The sequence below is a fragment of the Anarhichas minor genome, unplaced genomic scaffold (assembly GCF_050575085.1).
Source record: "Anarhichas minor isolate MPS153535 unplaced genomic scaffold, ASM5057508v1 ptg000022l, whole genome shotgun sequence".
Lineage (NCBI taxonomy): Eukaryota > Metazoa > Chordata > Actinopteri > Perciformes > Anarhichadidae > Anarhichas > Anarhichas minor.
Genome location: NW_027466468.1, coordinates 2,229,256 through 2,251,961, shown reverse-complemented (window position 1 = coordinate 2,251,961; position 22,706 = coordinate 2,229,256). Strand labels below are relative to the sequence as shown.

At 43.8% G+C, this 22,706-nt stretch overlaps 1 protein-coding gene across 9 annotated transcripts in view; it reads right to left on the bottom strand.

Annotated features, from left to right (window-relative positions):
- The window catches only part of rims2a (regulating synaptic membrane exocytosis 2a), a 129,456-nt gene that overhangs the window by 95,818 nt on the left and 10,932 nt on the right, over positions 1-22,706 (bottom strand). For 3 of the 9 annotated variants that reach the window (XM_076096589.1, XM_076096590.1, XM_076096591.1), the window contains exons 2-4: positions 15,229-15,261; positions 14,239-14,331; positions 9,412-9,622 (exon numbers count right to left, since the gene is read on the bottom strand). In XM_076096589.1, coding sequence (XP_075952704.1) covers positions 9,412-9,622; positions 14,239-14,331; positions 15,229-15,261 — 337 coding nt within the window. Of the gene's footprint in view, positions 1-8,743; positions 8,756-9,411; positions 9,623-14,238; positions 14,332-15,228; positions 15,262-22,706 lie in introns of all 9 variants that reach the window. The other 6 variants (XM_076096592.1, XM_076096587.1, XM_076096594.1 and 3 more) reach the window with 3 other exon arrangements.

Genomic DNA, 22,706 nt, shown 5'->3' with positions numbered 1-22,706 from the left:
AAGGCTTTCAACCATTATGTGTCAGGTTTGGCTGTTATTATAGTTATATTATATAAATTTGTTTTTTTTACTGTAGATGTATTGTAGATTAGAGCATGGAAACACATGACAAATCACACAGACACATGCGCAGTAGCCTGCCTTACTTCATACTATCTTCAAGCAAACCAGTAATGATGAATTATTTCAAATTTCAAATGTAGTGCAAAAACAGCTAGACACACAGGCATGTACTGGCCTACGCAATGTTGACACACAGGCATTTATGAGCAGCTATCAATGTTAAAGATGGGCTATAACTGTGCTGACACACAATGGAGGCAGGGAGGCTGCAAATTGTGCTTTATGTGTCCCAGGGGAGTGTAGCCGGTGAGGCCATGACTGCCTCTTTAACTGGGGGTCATGGTGAGAGCTCTGCAGTGAACCATGAGTCATCAGCTAAGACCCGGGAGCCACTGAGGCCAGTTTTTTTTTTCTGCTCATCAACCACTCATCGCTTCCTGTACCTAGAAGATGCACACTTGTGCATACAGTACACATGTATGAGCATGCACGCAAACTGTATTTTTTGGGGAAATATGTGAAAAACAAGGAATTTAGGTTCCAGAGGTTGCAGGTGCCTAACTTCAGACAGGGAAAGTCATAGCTAACACCCCATCAGATCAGACAGGTTATCCGTACAGACAACTGCAGCCCACGACCCACATATTTACCCCTCCAAACTGCAATTAACATAGAGTCGGTTCCTGTGCACCTCTCTGTTCTGCCAATAATAATTAACCACATTTTCAGACCTTGGACTGCACATGTCAAGCTCTTTTATCTCATCAGTGAACACTTGACAGCATAATAGTATTCCCAAAGAAAAGAAAAAGAAAAAAACAACAACACAAATGTGCATGGGTCCAGTAAATGTTGAGCACACTGAGCCTCAGACATCAATACTTGGATTTGATTTGCACTTTGGAACAGAGTCAGAATGAAAATGGATGTTTCTAGGCAGGAAGAGCGAAAGTAAGAAAAATGTCACTGCTGGGGCTGAATCCTCAAATGTCCGAGACATTACATGAACTGCAAAAAAACCCCTAAAAAACAGCCTTGTTTTGAGCTTGATAACGGTGCATTTTGAGATTAACCAAAGGGATTTGAGCTACGTGGGCCCAAGAGGTTAAAGAGTTTTATCAACTGATAGAGAGGCATGTGGAATATGAGCTTTAAGGCTGTAGGAAAAAGCGGCCTAAGTCAAGGATGCCAAATGGATTCAAACCACATCTAGGTTGAAATGGTCTTTAGCATTATATCATGAACAAATGCTCCAATCTCTCAGATTTTATAAATAGCCAAAATTCAAGGAAAAATCCAATCATGCTGCATCCCGCCAGAAATGCGGCAGTAAGAGAAACATGTTGTTTCATTCATTACACGTTTTCTTTTTTTTCTGTCTTTAGTCACACTGGCAGAGCCATCTCACAGCATGAGGCCGCTAACAGTCCATCAAGGGAAGCAGGCCAAAGACAGTGTGAGCTCAATCCGCACTGACAGGAAACTGTAGTACCCCTCATTCCCTAATCGACCAGGCCGACACGACGACTCCACGACAGATGCATGCATGCACAATGGCGCACGCAGGTCAAGCAGCTGTAACAGCCAGAGGTATGTTCGCTTTCACTGCAGCCATTCTGCCCAAGACTCTACAAACACACACACACACACACACACACACACACACACACACACACACACACTCCCCTCCGGCTTAACTCTTCACGGCTGAGCGCAGGCAGGGGGTTGGGGGCTGCGGCCCTCGGGCAGGGCCATTTCTCCCTGTGTTTGCACATTTCATATAGTCATTGAACCTGCAGCTAAAAATAGAAAGCTAAAAAAACCTAGCGCTACCACACGCTGCAAACGCCAGGAAGATATACTCTATTAAATGCGCCATAGGCTGTTTACTGGGGCACTGAATTAAGGGAAACAAACACCCGGTGCCGTGGGATCGATAAATAATTTCCTTTCTAATACTTTCTCCACAGACCGAGGGTGTTTTCAGTGTTACCGGCAAACATAATCTTCCAAAATATGTGTGTCTGCTCAGAAGAGTGAGAATAGGAACAACAACAAAAAAATACACCGACCAACGACGCCACTGAAGGACAGACTATCTTTGACAGTAAACATGTATCTATTCCAAAATGGTGAGAGCCATACTGCCTGTCTCGTAAAAAAAACCAGCCTCTTATGAGCTGACTAGTCCTACCCTATATACAGTATAGGCTACACATAACTGCATGGGAATTAACATGGACGCTTCAGCAATGTACTTTACATGTTCCCTTTTTGCCTGCTCCATTCAAAATTTCCCCGGAGGAGTCACACACACACACACACACACACACACACACACACACACACACACACACACACACACACACACACACACAAACCAGATAGAGATTTGCAGTAAGAGAGAGCGCTGAGCTCTCTCTTGTGGCCATTAAACTGCACTACAGCATTACTTAACAGAGGCTCTGGAGTGAATCAGCAGTATCCTTGCATGCATATCACACAGTGTGCCCAAATGGAAAGCCAGCTCTAATGTTGAATTAAATCAATGGCATTTATTCATAACAGTAGATGTTAAAATTGCTAAAATGATTCTGTTGATTTAGGGCCTTGCCACTGCTCCCACATTCCTTTTATGTGAGAGTAGACGTGGGTATCCTGGTGGGACAGTGTCTCAGGAGCATGACCCCCGCTGTCTGCCTCAGGTTCCCGTCAGCTAAATAAAAAAGGCAAAAATACCAGAAAGCCAAACTTCCAAAAGAGCTAAAGTGAAGACTTGGAGATGACACGCGCTGCAATATTGATGTGGCAGTAAATGACCTGTCATAGGTATCATATTGCTTTGGTGTTTCTCTCCTTCACCTGAACTGAACCACTCATTAAAGACTCATTGTTCAGGGAGTGGAGTGCTCCTCACTACATCCGGGTCTGGACTGAGTCCTGTTCAAGCACACAGGCAAGGATATCTAGTGCACTCTTGGCCAAATTGTTGCCACGGCTGGGGGGCTACACATGTGTGATGGGCTTCAATGACAGACATATGTCGGCCAATGAATAATGTAGGCTACATCAAGACAGGTGGAGCTATCCATGAACATTCAGACATATCTACTATTAAAATATGCAGGATAATAGTCCTCTATAGTCATGTTCTCTACATCACATACTGTAATATAACAAAATCAAATAAACAGATGTCAATGTTTTGCTTTTTTTGCCACATTGACTTTAGGGGCAGTTCTCAAAATAAAAAGTTTACAAGGCGTTTTGGTGTGATTCATTTGGCGGCCAATGAGAATGAAATGGGAGCGCCCACATTCACATGCTCCAACGCTGACCGCACGTGGTGAATTACATTTTAATGAGCTTCTAATTTTAGTGTGGGAGCCAGTAATAATAATAGACTTGATGAATATTTATGCTCCTTGTTTGAAGTTCAGAGGCACGAGGAAGAGGAGGGGAATACTGTAGCAACCCGGTGGTTTTACACAGAAATGGCTCATGTCTGTCAGACCCACATCCCCTTCAGCCTCTCTCAGACCTACATAAACGCGTTACGACATTTGACGAGACATGATGCGCGCTGAATGAAACAATATACAGTATGTCATTTTAGAAAACAAGAAAGAAAAAATAGGAAAAAAAAAACTCGGCAAAATGCTGCAAAAAAACAACATTAAATTGACAGATGTGCTCCATCTTCAAAGGGACGTGCGACTGGCGTCGTTTGTGGGGAGCTTTTCTGAGACCTCCTCCCCGAGAGAGCTGAAATGGTCACATCTCTGACAAACAAAATGACCGGGGAAAACGCGATGCAGTCGCAGGCTCGTGCTCACCCAGCTTACCCATGGTGCCGCTGAGGGAGAACGCCGTGGTGCGGTGCGGAGGGATCGCCGTGTTTAGGTCCTTATAATGTGGTGACGACCGTCCGCAGCTCCTGCAAAACGAAGAAACGAAGAAACGGCCGACCTTCAGCACCGGGGACAGCTCCGGGTCCAATCAACGGGCTGCCTGCCGGACAGCGGCTGCTGGGAGCACCGTGAAGGTTACACCGGGGACTTTTATCCCATGCAATGAAACCAAACGCAGTCTTCTTCTCCGTCTCTATCGACACAGCAACAACGGCATCCAAAGACTCATTGAATGGGAATAATAATCTTGAATCGTTACACTGGATCCATCGAACCGCGTCAAACGATCCCAGTCTCAATGTCAGCACGGGAGGAAAAACATGTGAGCCGAGCAGCAACGCGTCAAATCACGTTGTGATTCCCACCACCGCTGTATTAGTTGGTCTGTGCTCTGCCGGAGTTGATGAGAGCTCATTACTTATGCGGCGCGTCCCAGCTCTGCTCCCACAGACAGTCCAATAGACGGACAGAGCAACGCGGCTACGCACAACACGGACAGCCACCGCGTTTCCTCTGCTAGCTTTACCGAGCACACTCTGTCGCCTCCCACTCAGCCTGTGACCACATGGGTTTAAATGCAAATATAAAATAAAATAAAAAACACAACACAGCCGTTGTCATCGCCTATAGTTCTCTTCGTGTTGTCAGACAACTGCAGGACCATGAAGTCATGGGGGCCATGAGGGCACTAAGATGTCAACGCGAACATGGTGCTGCGTTCACGTGCTGTGGGGAGAAACTGGCTTGTAGATGTAAATGTAAATGTTAGTAAATTCAAGATTTTAGAGTTTAAATGTCTAACAAACGGGGACTTAGTGAGTCAGTCAGTGACTATATCTATTAAGGAATTAGAAATGGGGGACGGGCTATTGCCAAGCTATTGGTTTGGCAATAGCCCGTCCCCCATTTCTAATTCCTTAATAGATATAGCTGCCACATTATCCCCTGAAAAGTGGAAAGCATATGAGGTACTGGTTATGCCCATCATCTTTCCCATGTTCATCATTTTGTCAGGATCAGGGGAAATGAAGCTAACATCGTTAGCGCCCTTTAAAAGTCCTTGTACAGACAATTGGGAAAATGCATCTTCCTGCAAAAATAAAAATCTCAAATACAACTGAGGAAAGCGTACACTTAGCCATATGGTCGAGCTCTGCAGCATGGATGCAAATGATATGCACCTCAACAAATGAATTTCTTCTGTGATTTTCAATCACCTTTCAATCTATGTAACTAAACTATGTTCATTCTTACAGAGACACTGTAACATCGCTCAAAGTTCTCTTTACGTTAACATTGTACACTATAGTTAGTTAGGATTCAAACATATTTAATACACAAGAATAATGAATTTCTATTTTTAAAATCAATAATCCGGTGAAACTTTGGAATACACTGTCCAGCAGGTAACAACATATGGAAAGCAGAGATATGGTATCTTTAATGATGAGAATGATTTCTGTGGTGCTTTTTAAAGACTCGCAAATCTATTTCCTTCACTACAATATGCGGTTTAAAGCTGGACCCCACAAAGTACTGTAGTGCTTCCCCTCCTGTTTTATAGCAGCGATGTGGAGGGGCCAAGAAGCACATGTCACGTCTCCAAGAGTTGCTTTAATCACAAATGACTTCCTCCCCGGAGACTGTTGATTTCTCGGGCCCTTCTGAAGCCACATCAGAGGAAATGGCCGGGAGCTCCACCGCTACAAGCAGGGATTCTGAGGACTTCGCCACACTGACACAGTTTATCTATATCAAAGGCATTTCATATTTGTAAACCCCAAAAACGTCATCCTGTACTTTGTTCTTTCGAGCATCTACTGTAGAGGCTCAGCTACCTGGTTCAATCAGTGAGCAGTGACTGTTTAAAGGCAGGTATTCCGTCAATGTTTTTATATCTATTATTCAGCTTGTTGTGATAAGGCATAGGGATTAATTGTGACTGGCGTAGATTCAGCTAAACGTTACCTTATTGAGCAGATCTCAACGCTTACATTCCTTCCTACAACAGCTGTGTAACTCTCAGTCCCTCTATATCACATTCCCCGCGTGCCATAGCGTGCCATAGCTCTGCGTGCCATAGCTCTGCGTGCCATAGCTCTGCTAGCTGCCCCAGACATAGAGACTTGTAAATATTCAATGGCGTTTCGCAGAACAAGATCTCTCTCGCCACTGCTGTCACCATCTGTGAGAGAGGGAAAGAGTAGACGGATGGAAAAAGGGCAGATTTCACCGCTGCCAACTCTTTCACTGACACCCAAGATTTCAGACAAGCGAGGTCTACCAAAATGTGGGCCCGCTGTTCGTGGCTGGTTAATCAAAGCTTCTGTCCTGCTGTGACTGCAAGCATGACCACACAAAAAAAGAATCAGCAATCAATATCACAATAGTCCCGGGGGACTAACTCACAATTAATGCCCTGTGCAGAATGCCGAATAACGTGCAGCTAGCATAAAACAACTTTCACCGCCCAGCAACCTACGTCCTTACGCAACACTACCGTCGACATAAGTTCTACTCTTTGTCAGAATACGCAGTCATATTAAATGTCAATGAAAAGACGATGAATTGCAAAATCATTGATAATAAATAAATGCTGTAAACCAACGCAAGTCACCCGACATCAGGTCGATTGTGAATTACTATCAGATGTTCACTTGGTTAACTTGCACTGCAGCTCAATGACGTCTCCTCCTCACATCCTGTTAACGATCTCCTGGTAAAACAGCACTTTGAGTAAGAGACCGATCCACCTCCGCTGGGACAAGGACGGCTACAAGAGGTCCTTCCTGCCAGCTCTCATCTCCCTGTGCAACCAGCCCCCTCTGTGTCAGGACAGAGTTTTTACACAAACACTCAACATCTTTTAACTATCCAAACCGTAACTGTCCTAAAACGTAGTATATTTAGCATTTAATGTTGCACTATGTCCTCCTCACACAAAGTTCTCTCCCACTTATTGAAGATGTTGTTGATAAGTACAGCACAATCTATCTATCTTTCTATCTTTCTATCTTACAGAAGTGGAGGAAAATCTTTTCATCTGGTCTCAGCTAAAAGACAACCCCTGCCTTCACTGGCCCCTGCTGACCCTGTTGGCTCCTAATAGCCAATCGTCAGAGACACTGGACTCTACTACCAGATAAATAAAAAACAGAGTGTCTCTATGACGGGGGGACTAGTGAACGAACCCACACCCAAACCCCCTCGCCACCTCTTGTGCTCATTTCCACGCTGGACGACTGATGCTGTCATCTGAGCTTCTGTATCCTGTCAGAAATGCTTACTCTGCTCCCCTGCTGAAGACAAGTCGATGTATAAGCAATTTCTTTGAGCGTATACTCATTCTGAAGGCATATCTGCAAAGAATATGACAGTACTGTGAAGCACAAACAGCGGAGTGACTCCTCTGGACTGGAATCAAATGTTTAATCCTGCATCTTTCTTTGGACGTTTACATCTGTATCTCCGTATAGACAAGTATAGAGTGTCCTTACATTACACTGAGCAGTACAATAATAACATCAGCATCCACGGCCTGTATGGAGCATTGACCTTGAGTGCCGGGAGGCCAGGGCACCACCAGGTAAATAGCTGGCATTGCCTCAGTGGCACATTCCAGGGCCTCTCTGCCAATGCCCCGACTGACCATCGCCAGCCTGCTGCCACTGTTATTACTCAACACCATCTGTACGACAAGGAAACCGATCTCCCAGCTATCATCTACCAGCGAACAATGGCAGCCCTGTACGGGGTCTTGGCGTCGGAAGGGAGCAGCAGGGCAGAGGTCTCTCCCAGCGTTCCTGCTGCTCCGTTTGGTTGGATCGAAACCTGCTGGCGTGTGTGAGCTTCCCTCCGCTGTGGCTTATAGACTGTTTAGTTACTGTTCGGCAGTCAACAGCTTAACACTAGCAGGTTGGAGATAAGACAGTTATGGGAAATCTATGTCATACATGGACAAGGACAGTGATATGACCCCGGAGAAGTGTTCATCTCTCTGCAACTAACTAAACAAATACGACACAGATACAGATAATGCTTCAGGGTGTTCAATACTGTAATCAAGCATTATAGCTTTCCCTTTCTGATCTATATTGTTCTGTGCATCACTATGGCTACATGTTAGCATTGCACAGGGATAGTTTGGATCGGGTGTGGGGTGTCATATTGATCAAAACCATTTCTATAAATAGTGTGGTTAGAAAAACTACCTGCCTCAACTGCTTGTTGGAGAAAGTATTGTTACAAAGCGATATTTATCAGCAATGGGAACCAAATTAGCTCTACAGCTACACAACCACATACATGTTAAAAGAAAGGTCCAATTTGAACGCCAACATTATGCTTAAAGTGGTACTCCAGGCATTTAGTATTGCACCTACAAAAAGGTGTAGGACTCACAAGAGACAGGTAAAAAAATATACATATATATCATCAAAATCGGTGGGGTGGTCCTTGTTTATTCCGTGATAAGCGTTTATCCCTTTTAATTCCAATCCTAGCTGGCTTTTGTTATTTAACACTCCTTGTATCTCTGTTTGAGAAGCACGACATCGAAACATTTTTTACCCTTTTTTCAACGAGCTAGTGTTTATTTCAGCATAACATGGTAGACTCACAGACAAAGACTAATCAGGACTTTTCTGGTCGTTGTTGACTGCTGTATGTGTGTAAATATATATGAATATACATATCACAGCACTTTGTGAACAATGTTTTGTGTTCAGGCGCACTTTCACACAAGAAAGGCAGAAAAAGGATTTGCTAACCACTTTGTCCTCCTGTTGCAATTCCATGAGAGCAGGAATGCAGCAGAAAGAGGGAGACAGAAAGGGGTGGGGGGGGGGGGGGGGGGGGTTGGCAGGAAAGATAGGGGGAGAGAGGGAGATTGTGAGTGGCATTAGTAGGTCCTGGTAGTACTGTCACATAGTCCAACAGCAAAGGATTGGATGGCATCGCATAAAAACACTCAAGCTCATGATTCAAATTTAAGCAGTCTGATACTAAAAGCTTTGGCTTAGTCTGTGGGGAGGATTTTACAGAGGTTAGTTTTACAAAAGCAGCCATAAGGTTCCTTTATGGGAAAGAAAAGGAGGAACACTTCCCTCCAGTGGTGAAATAGAATAACTGTGAGTTACAGTAAATATGAATAAGAAATCTACAGCTGTGAACCAACACATGTGAGTGAACAGAGTTAGAATAAAGGCGTGCAGAGAGAGTGTGCTGGAGTAGATGCTGATAATCTGAAAAATATTAGTAGCTATTCGAGGTTTTGCTGTTGGCTCACTTCCCAGATTACGATTTCACTGCAATGTTTCATAACCTTGGATTTCAAATGGAAGTGTAGGGAGTAATTTGCCCGAGGGTGGGACATCTGCATGTGTGTGTGTGTACGTCCTTATAAATGGATAATACCGAGCATGCGAGCCAGCGTTACCTTATTTGACCGCAGAGACACTCGTCCTCCGCACCGAGCACAGAATTTCGTTTGGCAATATGAACAGAGGTGGCCACAGCCATCGGCAAACTTGGTTTTGTGGCAGATCCCGCAGGTTGGGGCTTCGCTCTTCAGGTCCAGGGCCGGCTTGGTCTCCTCCCCCATCTTCTTAACCTGGTCCTTGTACGATTCAAACTGCTGGTGCAACTTCCTGCAGGCGAATAGGAAGGACAGAGGTTAGGAAAAGGGAGATGCGGTTTGGTGACCTATAAGACGAGAGGGGTTGTGTTCGATTCATATTTTTTTTATTGAATGCTTATTTGTAGTATATAGCAAGAGCCAATGCTACAGCAGTTTAAGTCTAAGCTACTAAATGTCTATTTACATTCTTAAATAGACATTTATGAGCATAACATTGACCTAAGGACACAGTATTTAGTATAACTTTAAATGTTTTTGTGAAACTACACACAAACTCATATGATGTATGCATTGTGTGTAGTCAGTACCGGCATATGGGATAAATAAATAATCATGTCCCTGTTATAGTCTAACTGGCAGACACATGCATGTGTCTTTGGCACAGTTGGATCATTACGCACCAGAGTTATCCGTTCAGTCCTGTTCTTTAAATCCCACTTACCCAAAAGCCTCCTACTACGGACAGACTAACTGATATAACCTCAGACGTGTGCAGTGTGTGTGAGATATTTTGAAAGGAAAAGCAGACATCATGACCTCAGAAGCTTCAAAGCTGAGCTCCTCCTTTGATACTGCACCTCTACCAAAAACAGGGGGGGGGGGGAGGGATATCTAATTTGCTTTGCAAGTTTAAGAACATCACTTAATTCCACTTTCTCAGGTTCCCCTGCGTTTAATGAATCATTTGCACCTGTGTTTCTATATCGGGACAGTTGTAAGGTGAGACAAAGAACAACCTACTGCCATACTGGTAGATCATGATATCACCAATACACACACTCTTTGTTTCTCTATTGTATTACTTATAGGACATCACTGGTGGCACGTGTACACGCAGTCGAGCTCACCATCCATGAAGCATTTGTCAGGGCAGTGTCTATTGTGTTACTGTTTGTGTCCTATAGATGGCCTCCTACTGATACATTACACCTGATCTCATACAGTAGATCCTTAACTCCTAACAAGTCCTGAGAGGCTACTGAAAAAAAAAAACCTGCATGGACTCTTCACATGCATTTTGTATGACACATGTCAATTGAGCGTCTCCTTGGAAACTAAACACTAGGCTGACTTCATAATATGGCGATTAGAATTGGTTTCGCCCCACATATCCCCTGCAACATTCATTAGCACTTGTGAATTATTGAGCGACGCTATCCTTTTACCACATACAGCTCTGCGTTGAGATAAACGTGCTTCCTTTGCCCACGACCGGACCCTTTTCGAGCCCAAACGCGACGGCCACACGCCACCTGAGGACTATCTGTGCCTCCGTGTGCCATCTAAACATCAGATGGAGTGCCACCGGCATGCCCCCCTGTTGCACCCACTGAGGGATTAAAGGGCTAATTGTGTCACAGCCTCTGTGTGTTTACCGAGCGGAGATTAGTATGTAGCCTTGTTTAACAGATCCCACCAAATCTCATTTGCTGACAGAGGGCCTGATAACAGGGCGATGAAGACCGTGATACAAGGGGTAGAGCCACGGTCTCCGAGGATCAAGGGAATAAGACGACAAACAATCGTGTTTTATTCTCACTTAATCTCCCCTTTCACTCAAACGTTAACAGAGACATGAGCTTTATCCCGGGCCACTACAAGCACTGAGGGCCTCTGCTCTATTGACGGGTCCAAGGCCACAGAGAAGCGCTGTTGAAGATAACCAATGATTAGCTCTCCCTCCCTCTGTATCGGGTCACTTCTTCCAACGCTCACTCACCACCTGGGAGGCTTAATAGGCTACAATAGGTTATAAAACACATTTTTTACAAGTTCGACTGTAGTCTGTATTAAGTATGTTGATTCTGAGCTGCACACTGACAGATATCAAGGCGCTAAAATAAACAGTTTAAGTAGAGAGCAAATATTATATATATATATATATATATATATATATAAAGGAGAGAGCGTGCAAGTAAAGCAGTGGATTTTGAATGAGAGAGGGCATGACAAAAAAACAACTAAACCTAAACGTGGAGTAGGAGTCGCTTTAAGTGGCAGCAGGCAGCTGGTACACAGTGCCCATGCCAGAGGGGTTTGCTTATTCGGTCAAACACGGTCAAATGTAGGTGACACTGCTGACGAGTAATCATACGCTGCTCATTGTCCCATCCCATGCTAGCGTATCGGAGCTCTCTTACCTCTGGGCCGCACCAGAGCGGCTACACACAGCCGGTAACCTGAGCCGCTCTCTCTCTCTCTCTCTCTTTTGGACATATGACAGACCCGACAGCGAGGGTGAACTACAAGCTCTCCACAAGCTCCTTCTCTACCTCTGCCACAAACCGTCTGAGCGGAAATTTAACCCCACTGTCATCCCAAATGCTTCATGTTGGCACTGAGAGCATAGACATGACAGTGTGTTAACCGGCTGGTATGCGTTTGTATTAGTGGCCTCCATTAAAAGGGAAATCAGCACCTCCCTCCAACCTAATTTATATATGATGATATTCAGCTTGTGTTTTTGTTGTCATATCATATAAACATAGCACAAAAAGTAAGGAAATTTGTGTTTGGTAGATTATTTCTTTGTTGTAACAATGCTTCTTGGCAATAAATCTTCCCTTTTAAATGGTGCCACATTTGTAAGGAACATGCATTTGTGGGATGAGCAGCAGAGCTGAGTATGTGGGTTATGTGACAAATTTGCCAAATCTTCTCTTATAACAAAGTGTTCTAGCTCTTGAGTTAAAGCTAACGTTACCTTAACTGACTGAAGCCAGTGAAAGAACTCTACAACAAGCTCACAATCCCATAGTCCTGACTAATTGCTGTGGCTAACAAGCTAGCAAATTATTGTTTATTTACACATCTGGCAGACACAGAACAACATTACCATTAATTCACGGCCGAGTTTCTGGTTTTCTGACAAATTATGAGTCCAATATTCTTCTTTCTGCTCTGGTTTGGTCTCTATGGTCTCTACAAACTTTTAAATAAAATATATATTTCCTTTTATCTTTCTTTAGCTTGCTAGTTGCTCTACTGCTCAAGCTAGTTGCTAGCTAGCTTTGTGTAGCTGCCTTCAGGTGCTGAGTACATATCTACAGTAGATTTATAAGGGATTTTCTTTGCTAAAAAACAAAGCTTTCTGCTGCTGTTGGAAATGAGGTTTGGAACTGAACTTATAGATAATAACATTACCTTTCCCGCCTGTAAAAAACAACAAAATAAGCTAAAAGAGGCTAAATGCTCCATAGTCCTGCATAGTTCAATGACGATTTTCTGTGGGCTTGTTTAAGGAAGCAAACCTTTTTACATTTTACATAGTCATTAAAAATAACATTAGTTCCAGCTTATGAATTTGGGGTAAATTAAAACTCACTTGATGTGTCACTTTAGCGTCTGTCCTCTAAGAGCTACTGTGTCCTCTAAATACCCTTTGCCTTCCTTTGACAAGCTTCTTCACAACAAACATTGTGACTTGTTGAAGCAGGAAAAGCACAGGTGTAATTAACAACATTAATGATTAAAGTCCACCTCCAAAGCCCTGATATTGGCAATGCTGTCTCGTGTAACGTTATGTCTTACTGGGACTTATTGGAACAGAGCCACCATCAGTATACTGCAATTTAAGTTACAATTTACATCTGCACTATTATTATGACAAGTCAAAAATGTCTCCTGTGAAAAAACTCTGGGTCCAAAATCATTCCCTTGTTTACTGGTTCACTATACCCTCCATGATAAACACCCAATAATTCACTCAATAGTGAACATTATACAGTAAAGTGCGTACTTTTTACACAATTTGGACAAGCAAGTAAGAAGTGATACAAATTTATTCCTCAAATATTCTGATTAGCTGAATGACTAATTCACTCTGTATTTTGAGTAACTTGCGTAAAACTACATACAACATGGCTGACTGATCTACGGCTTCAAGCTACTCGTCGGCATTCACACCAGGAAATAAAACGAACAAATGAATTCTATATAAAACAGTAATAAATGTATATTAAAGAATTTTTTGTACTCTCCATCACAAACCACTAATTAAAAGCCTTTTTTTTTTGTCAGCAAGCGCCATTGACTGCTACAGTTGCTACAACTATTTAGAATTGTTCTTGTTTTTCTTTTAAACACATACACTACACTATAGACAGGTTTAACCCGACAGACCAGTTGGATGACAACAGATAAATCTGTGAGCGCTGAGAGGAGCTACATATGTAGATAAATGTCATGTTTTTAACTTGCCAACTCAAACCACATTGCATTAGTCAATTCCAGCTTCGTTGGTCATGTGGTCTAGTGGCGGAGGAGGCTGTTGTAATCACAGATCAATAGTATTTAAGAAGTATTGCTGTGGTGTATATCATGTAATTAACTCTTTTTTTGTTTCATTGCATAAAATGAATAATATCAGGGCCAAGTAACACGCAAACATATGTGACAATACCTGTTTTGTTTCTTCTTGAATTTAATACCACCTCACAAAGTATTACCATTATGTCTAAAAGTAGAGTCCATCATGGCAGACCACTCCCACACCACCACTCTCTCCTCATATGCTTCGAAAAATTGTGTGACATAGTCGAATATCCACTAGGGTCAAACTGTGCGTCCAGACATGTTTGTGCCTGCTGGGAGGAGATCAGAAAAGGGGTCTGTACTATTACTTACGCGTCTGGCTCTGGCTCCTTGTCATTTTGGGACTTTTGCTGGGGCTGAAGGACGTTATTTACCAGCTCAGTGATCCCACTAAAGGGAAACCACCTGTTCAAATAAGCAAAGTGTGACTGGAACATCGCAATGAGTCATCATGGGAGAAAACATTCTGTCCGGAAAAGCTTTTTTTTTTTTTTTTTTTAAGGAAGCAGGTCAGATTCTAAGAAGTGAACAATAGCGGGGACATTCACTACAACCAGCGCAAGAGAGAGGAGGAGGCCGGGACACGGGCAGGAGCGGCGATTAGTGGAACATTGACAACCAGACACAGTGTCAGAAATATAGAGAGAGAAAGACAGAAGAAGGACAGAAAGAGGAGACAGACAGACTTACAGTAGAGGGAAGGAGAGAAGAAGCAGGAAAGCTCTACAGCCAATGGAAATGAGAGCTGCATCAAACGCTCAGCTGAGGGTAACAGGAGTGTCATTTATTCCAGCCTTGTGGTGCAGCAGGGGTCAGGTTATCAGACTGCTTTGCCCTGCAGGTGGACTTCGTCAAAATGCAGCTACAGTACAGCGGAGCAGGGCAGGTGCATCTAGTCCACATTTGCGATTGAATTACGCGGCTGCACAAGCCAATCAGAGTGCAGATATGACACACTGGGTGAGAATGGGCAGCCAGTTGGAGACCAGGGACAAAGGGGGGGAAGGGGGAGGGTTTGGGCGAGGGCCTGGCTAAAACAAAGCTGGTCGAGAGGAAAAGGCCTCGTCACTGATGTCACGGAAGTCGGGCCGTTTAGTGTCCAGCACCGAATTCAACAGCCTGGTCGATGCAAAAAACAAAACGCCCGCGGTGCAAATCATCGAGCTGCCTTCCATGACATCAGTGACATCTCTTTGGTTTTCCTCCCAGACGAAGAGGAGAAAGCCACATGAAGCACACAGCACCCACTGACAGGAAGAAGTGTCAAAGCCTGGAGCACTCTGGGTAATGCAGTTCACTTACTGTGCCGGCTGAGGCTTTGGTTCTTCTTTGATCCTAAAACATAAACAAAAAAGAAAAGAAAAAAAAGGTGTGCACAGCTCAGTGCATATAGAACACAAAGAGATGAGGAAAACAATCGAAAGGACACGAAATATCGACACAACTGATAGCACTTAAGATGAGAAAAATAATACTTCAGCTATAATATGAATAATATTCAGGATATTATAGATCATGCTTTGATGAGAATGACAATGACAATGCAATGATGACAAGGGTAATGAGGTGAACAACATGAAAAAAAACAACTTTAAAGATGATGTAAAGTAAGTATAAGGGCTTTGGACCAACTTCAACTTAAAAATGACTGCTTCATGTGAGTAACATCCTCTCTCTTACTGAATTTGCTAGCATGGACAAACGTTACTTTGTATGGCACTTTGGCTCTCTACAATAAGAGGGTGGTTCCAAAGTGCATGTCCACCACGCTACTAGAGGAATTCATTATTGATGGCAGCACCCCATCCATCACCATGGGCCAACCAGTTCCCAGAAATATAGCCACACATCTGCACAAGTTCACAGTAAGCAGTAAGCAGAGCAGACGTCTGAGCGCTGCTTTGAACTGCACGCTGAGCTGCATCAGAAGGTGAGGGAGGAGGCAGCAGCTCATTCTGAGTGAACTTCAAATAAGCCGAGTAACACATGCTTGGTTAGAGTCCATTATGACTGATGGTGGGGTTGGGAAATATATCGATATTATATCGATATTGTGATTTTGGATATCCCAATATGGCCTCAGTGTTCTTTCCTGGTTTGAAAGGCTGCATTACAGTAAAGTGACGTTATTTTAGCAGAATGATTATTATTTAGCTTTAACCGCTTTTATCTCCATATTGCTGATGATTATTTATTTAAAAAAGTCATCGTGTAAATAACTATATCTATCTATATCAAGAAATTTGGTGCAAAATATTGAGATTTTTGATTTTCTCTATGTTGCCCAACCCTAACTGATAGCAAGGGTATTCATGTTAAGTTATCACATAACTTTTTGATTTGAATTATCTGTTCACCTAAAATTGCAAAAAGACATATTGTCTCACTTTTTGACTTTTGTAGTGCTCTAAGTCTAAGCATTAAACAATTACATTTAAAATGTTTTAAAGCAACACGTCCTGGTTTCTCTGAGCAATCTGCAGATCTTAGTGTTGACAATTCGTATTGGAACTACTTTCTACAGAAGAAAAGGTTCCTTAAACAGTTTCTGTAGAACAATGCAAACATGATATTTAAATCCTGTGAGCACCACAAGCGAAATTCAGTTCACCTCCCTCGTGTTGGCGCTGCAGTGGAAACAACAAAGGTGGATATCTTAAAGCCTGTACAAATGAAAACTTAACTAAACAGACTAAATCAGAAACAAACAGCCAGAAAATTGCACATCGCTGCGACAATTTCTTACAACACATCTATGAAGTAGACTTTCCCTCTAAGGACCAACATTGTCTCAGGAACCAAACAAGAGCAGGAGTTACCAAAGCGTCACAGCATCATATAAACAGGCAAAGTCTTTATATTACACATTCCTCGTGTGGAAATCATTTTTACGAAAATGAAATATGTGTAGCCAGAATAACTGAGACAGCACAAGCATCACTCAAACACACACACACACACACACACACACACTCACACACACAGCAACCACCATGAGTGTTTAGCATCTGTAAACCATCTAACACTGAAGGTGCCAGTTCAGCCTCTCTCTCCTGGTTTACGAGCAGATGTCACTACAAGCAGAACAGAGACAGCTAAGAATCACATGTCAGGACTTCACACACCTCGTCACTGCTTACGTTAAGCACACAGTCACTTCCATACAGCTGTGTGGAATTAAAATGTGTTAATTGGGCACAGCAACATTTACTCCTCTCGCTCTAGACGAGATTTGCCAACTCATACCAACACCGGTATTCTTAAGAAACTAGGTCCAAGTAGGCCTGAGAGATATTCAGATTGCAATGGTATAAAACACGGAGAATACCTAAAAGAGTGTTTACTTCTTTTTCTCCTGTAACTTGTTGCTGGAACTAAAAAGCCCCTGAAATAGCTTTCAAACCATGATACTAAACCTCTCCACTGAAAACACTTTGGAGCTGCTCCTCGTAGATACGTATACATCTATGAGGTGGCTGATAAGGAAGAATTAATTAGCGAAATCTGTTGCACAATGAATAAAACGTCTACAAGTAGAAATGATCCGGATGGATCCCAGTGTGTACACTACACGGATGCCATAACACATGAGAGAACACACGAGAGAAGACATAGGTCCTGTGTGTACCCGTCAGTCTCGCCGCTCTGCTTCCCCATGAGCCAGTCCATATTTATCCTCTTGCTGTGTTCTCCCGATGACCTGCAGCGCCGTTCTGTATTGATCCCATCAGCTCCGTCTCTGTGGTCGCATTACAAGCCTCATATTTATCTGATCCAGCCTGCTGCCTGCTGCCTGCCTGGACGGCTGTCGGACAGAGTGTGTGTGTGTGTGTGCGTGTGTGTGTGTGTGCCCATGTCCATGTGAGTACTGTACTCATACGTGTGCATATGTGAGTGCTAGTGCGCGGCGTATTGTTTGACATGGGGCAGCAAAATGAGTGAGGGTAAAATGTCACAAGTGACGTACTCAGTATCCCGGCTGCTGAGTCTCCGTTTCCCATCCCTCTTTAACCTGCACTCTGCTTCACAAGACCCCCCCGCCCCCACATGACCCCCCCAGGTATAGAGTTAGGAAAAGGGTTTGTGCAGAGCATCTCCGTGTCTCACTGAATGATTCTGATTCTCTCTTTTCTCAGTTTCAGTGGAGGAGTTCTGATTCTTAGTGAGCCACATGCTGCGGTTATTTTTAGCCTCTATTGTTGTGTTTTTTGTTCTGTGTTTGGGTTTCCACCTTCTCTGCTTCACTGGGCTGTGCATGGAGGAGCCCGCCGACTGGTGCTACACTGCTCTCTAGTGGACTGATGTGCTGCATAAAACTTCCAAGAACTAGATTCCTGGAGTTCTGAGGGAATGTGTGAGTCGTTTGTTTTTTTCACTGTCATTTTTGCTACAGTTTCTGTGTTCAGTTCAGTCAATTAAGCATAACCAATTAGCTTATTGACCATTTAAGCAGCAACTATGTGTTTGGCCAAAATGCCAAACATTTGCTGTCAGCAGCTGATTAAATGTGAATGTATTTCTTGTGAATTGAATATCTTTGGATTTTAGACTTTTACTCAGGCAAATTGAGCAAATGTATCAATGTTTCTGACATTTTTTATAGACAAAGTGACAAATCAATTTTATCTAGAAAATAATCAGCATATTATTTTCTAAGGCAAAAAGTTGGAAGCAGACATAAGAAAGGAATCCTTGAAGTACGAGCATAGACGCTTAGGTGTCAATTCATTCTTATAAATAGTGGTGTCCGTCACCAGAGAGGACTATCTTGGTGATGCGCGCACTAGTAAAACCAGTAACCTCGCACAAACTGGGTAATTAGTGTGAGCAGCAATAGCCACCGTGGTGGAGGAGAGAAAAATGACGTCATCGCTTCACACCGAAGATGTCTGGGAAAAAAGCAAAAATCGACTTGAAGCTCGTGCATTGCCCCTTTAAGAATCAACATAGAAGATAGTACTGATCCCAAACCAAAATGTACATTCTGTGACGCCAAAATACAACACATGCAAACAAGTCTGCAACTCTGTTGTCTGGGATTTCTGTCAAACTCAGATGGGAGTGAGACATCCCCAGGAGAGCTGGATTGATGCGGCTCCTTCTGAACAGACAGCAGGACAATTACACAGCGGGCCGTCACGAGGACCTGAACATTTTAGTAAGATCCCAGAGATTTAATTAATCTGAGCCCTCTGAAGACATCTCTGCTAATAAGAGGAGGGGAGGGGGAGAGAGGAGAGGAGCACACTACCTGCCCCCCCTCTCTCTCTCTCTCTCTCTCTCTCTCTCTCTCTCACCCATCAACTGCTACGTGTTGGTCTGCCTCCCTGTTTTTGTTGGAGACTGTTTTCAGCCACAAATGAATGCACATTTGTTGCATTAGTGAGTACAGCACCATTGTGGCAATCACTAATAAGGAATAACAATCGACCGGCTTTTTCCTTTAAACTATTAACAAAAAAAAAAAAAGACATTTCGGTGCCAGCACCAGAAAATAGACGTCCAACCTGCTGTATCGATACCTAATCCATGTCAAAAAACGACATGAAAAAGCACTTCCATCAGTTTGCCGGCTGTACATCAACACTAATGGTCTACCTCTGTTCATTTTCGACACTAACGACAGACAGTATCCTCTGTCACACTGTACTGAGCTTTCCACATGTGCCACCCAAAGGGTAATACTTTCCAATTACACTACCTCCCCATGCTCAGAGTGTGCCGGGCAAACCCGGCCAGTCACTCCAAGGTCTCTCTCTCTCTCTCTCTCTCTCTCTCTCTCTCTCTCTCTCTCTCTCTCTCAGAATCAGAACCGTTTATTGCAGAGGTCCGTTGCACATACAAGGAATTTGACATGACGGGTGGTGCATAACATTAAAACAATCATCAACAATCAACACAGTGCAAAAAGTAGAAACATATTAAAATTGACAGTAAAATATAAAATAAAGTAAAATATTAAATAAAGTGCACAAACGAACAGATAACAGGACTATAAACAAGTGAGATGTAAGTGTAATGTAAAAGTATCGATTGCATTTAAATAAGAAACCTAGAAGGGATGTGCAGAGAAGTGACCGGCAAGGAATAGTCCTGGGGATGACAGAGTCAGTGGGGGTCCGGGGCTTTGTTGATGAGCCCAACTGAAGACGGGGGAAAAACTGTTCATGTGGCGTGAGCTCTCTTCCTCTAATCCCGTTTTTGAGCAAACTGCAGCTCAGGACCTTTGTATTTCACTCAGATAAGTCAGCCATGTTGGTGGGAAGAGCTATATGAACAGTAGGGATGTGTGCAGTAGCAGTTGGCCTCCCACAATGCTGGACAGCGTAAACAAAAGGTGAGACGCGGCCTCGTCTTAGCGTCAACAACCGGCGTAGAAAATCTGTGATAGGGGGCTCTCACGGCTGCAGGCCCTCCGAGTCCACCGCAGACCAGAGTGATAATTAGATCATAAGGGAGTGATCTGGCTCACCAGCTACATACATCATTAACACCACACCAGCCAGCCAGTCAGCCAGTGCTGCCAGGAGATGAGGTTAATGTCTGCCTGAAATCGCTGGGAGGCAAGTGATCACTGGAGGCTCTGGTGCTGGCGAATTCTGCTCTGATACAGATGCTGGTGCAGTACAGTATGGTGTCAGTGCATGCATACAGTTTGATGACGCACTATAGGGGAGGTTTTATTAATGTCCCCATGCAATTAAGCCATGATTGAATGCAAAAATGTATTAATGTTGGGGTGCTTGATCAAAATCTATCTGGTTCACAATATGTGTAATGCCTATCTAACGTCTTTAAATAGAAAATAAGCTTTCTAATATTAGTTGTAAGAAAATGTTATATAGGACAATACATTCATATGAATGTGATTTCTATTACCATGGTCTTTTTTAAGCAACAATAAAGATGTACAATTTGTGTAATATTTGCAAATCTGCATGGCACAACTTTGACTTATGTCTGTAATGTATCAGGAGCACAGCAGCGTTTGTTTGCATTTGGGGAAGGCCAGAACTACTGAATATTAACTTAAAGTGCTACTGGCATGCTTCAACACCTTGTCTGTTATTTCACTAATTTGTTTTTCTGTTTAATGTCCAGGTCCATTCTGGGATTGAATGTGTGTGTTTTCTTCTTTCGTGGTTGCCATTGGGACAAGGGTGTTATGCGCTGGCTGTTTATGGCAGAACAAAACCAAACCAAAGGACTCTAATGTCGGTGTATGAATGCCCATAGTGTGTGTTTTTGTAAGGAAATGTCCAAAAAGGATGAAACAACACTAAATAAAGAAGAAAAGTGTAATGAATAAACTCCAACCACATTATATTGCCCCCAAAGCCTGTTAAGAATGCGTTACTGTACTCCGCCCAGCCACATCAGGAAAAAACAACATGCACAGTGTCAGCAGTATCCCTGCAGGATGCAGAAAACAGAAATCCCCCACTGCACACCACCTCTAACTGTACATTCCACTGGAGAAAAAAACCTCCAAGGGGGAAAAAAAAGCAGTGTGCACTAAAAATAGCAGCTCATTTAAAGACAGTCGATTAGGTCAGAGACACCTGTTCATTCTACCTCTCTTAACAAATGGCAGAAGACGTGCCGCTTAACACTTTCTCTCCACCTCGGCGAGGATTAGGGGGGGGGGGGGCAGGGGATAGAGTGCTGATAACTTCCTCTGGCACGGGGCGCTGGCACGGCGCGATAGGCAGGGCGGGAGGGGGGGGGGGAGACAAGCGCCCCGGTGTGTGGGGTGTTGGCCAGCTACCACAGCTGGGGCCTTAGAAAGCACAGATAGGATTGAATCCATGGAGGGGGGGGCACTCATCAGAATGGGCAATCTAACAACGCGCGAGCCAGACCTTCCTGACCAAGGACTAATATTCAGATTGTCAAACAAGAGTTGGCAACAACAGATTTTTTTTTTCTTTTTCTGAGCGACGCGGGAAGTGGCTAATCTGCTGCCAAATATGACCAAAAAAATCCATCTGTTTCCTGAGATTACCTGCCAGGATTCAATTGAGGCTCTCCATATCTCTCTCTCTCTCCCGTCATGAGAGATTTCCAAGTGGCGACGAGTCAGCTGATCACCCCACGGTCACGTGTATTTCCATGCAACGCTCACAGGAAAGTAACATACAATATTCATCTTTATGTTGTACAGTGAACGTATATCAGCCACGTGGGCAGCGTTGAGTCAGATGGGGGGGGGGGGTGGTGATGCACAGTGTTTACATTATTTGCACATATGCGTTTGTTTGATTTGGTAATAGCGCGCGCGCGCGTGTGTGTGTGTGTGTGTGTGTGTGTGTGAATGCTTGGTTGCCTCCTGTCGCCCTGCTTTATGCGCCCCTGACACAGATGCCTTTTATTCTGGCTGCGATCAGCACTTTCTTGGCAGTTGACGTTGTCGTCGTCCCACCCGACGCGAGCGTCACAACTCCTCCTCCCGTGCGCCGCTCTACAGCTCCACTGGGAACCCGGCCCTGTGTAAACCCCGCCAGGGCTATAGGTCGCCCGCCCTCTCCGCGTTTGAGCCCAACCTCCGAGCTCCAGTAAAAACCGGGACGGACACGGCGCCTGATTGCAGCTCCGTGTCCTCCTCTGAGCCTGGACGAGACAACCAGAGCGCTCCTCGAGCACCAATTCTGTCCAGTCTCGCTATCCCCATGTTACTTCCAGTCGCATAGTCAGCAAAAAGCCCATAGTTTCGGCCTTTTCCCTCCTGGTTTCTTGTTATCTGTAATAATCCCTCTAGAATAATAGGTGACGATCACAAT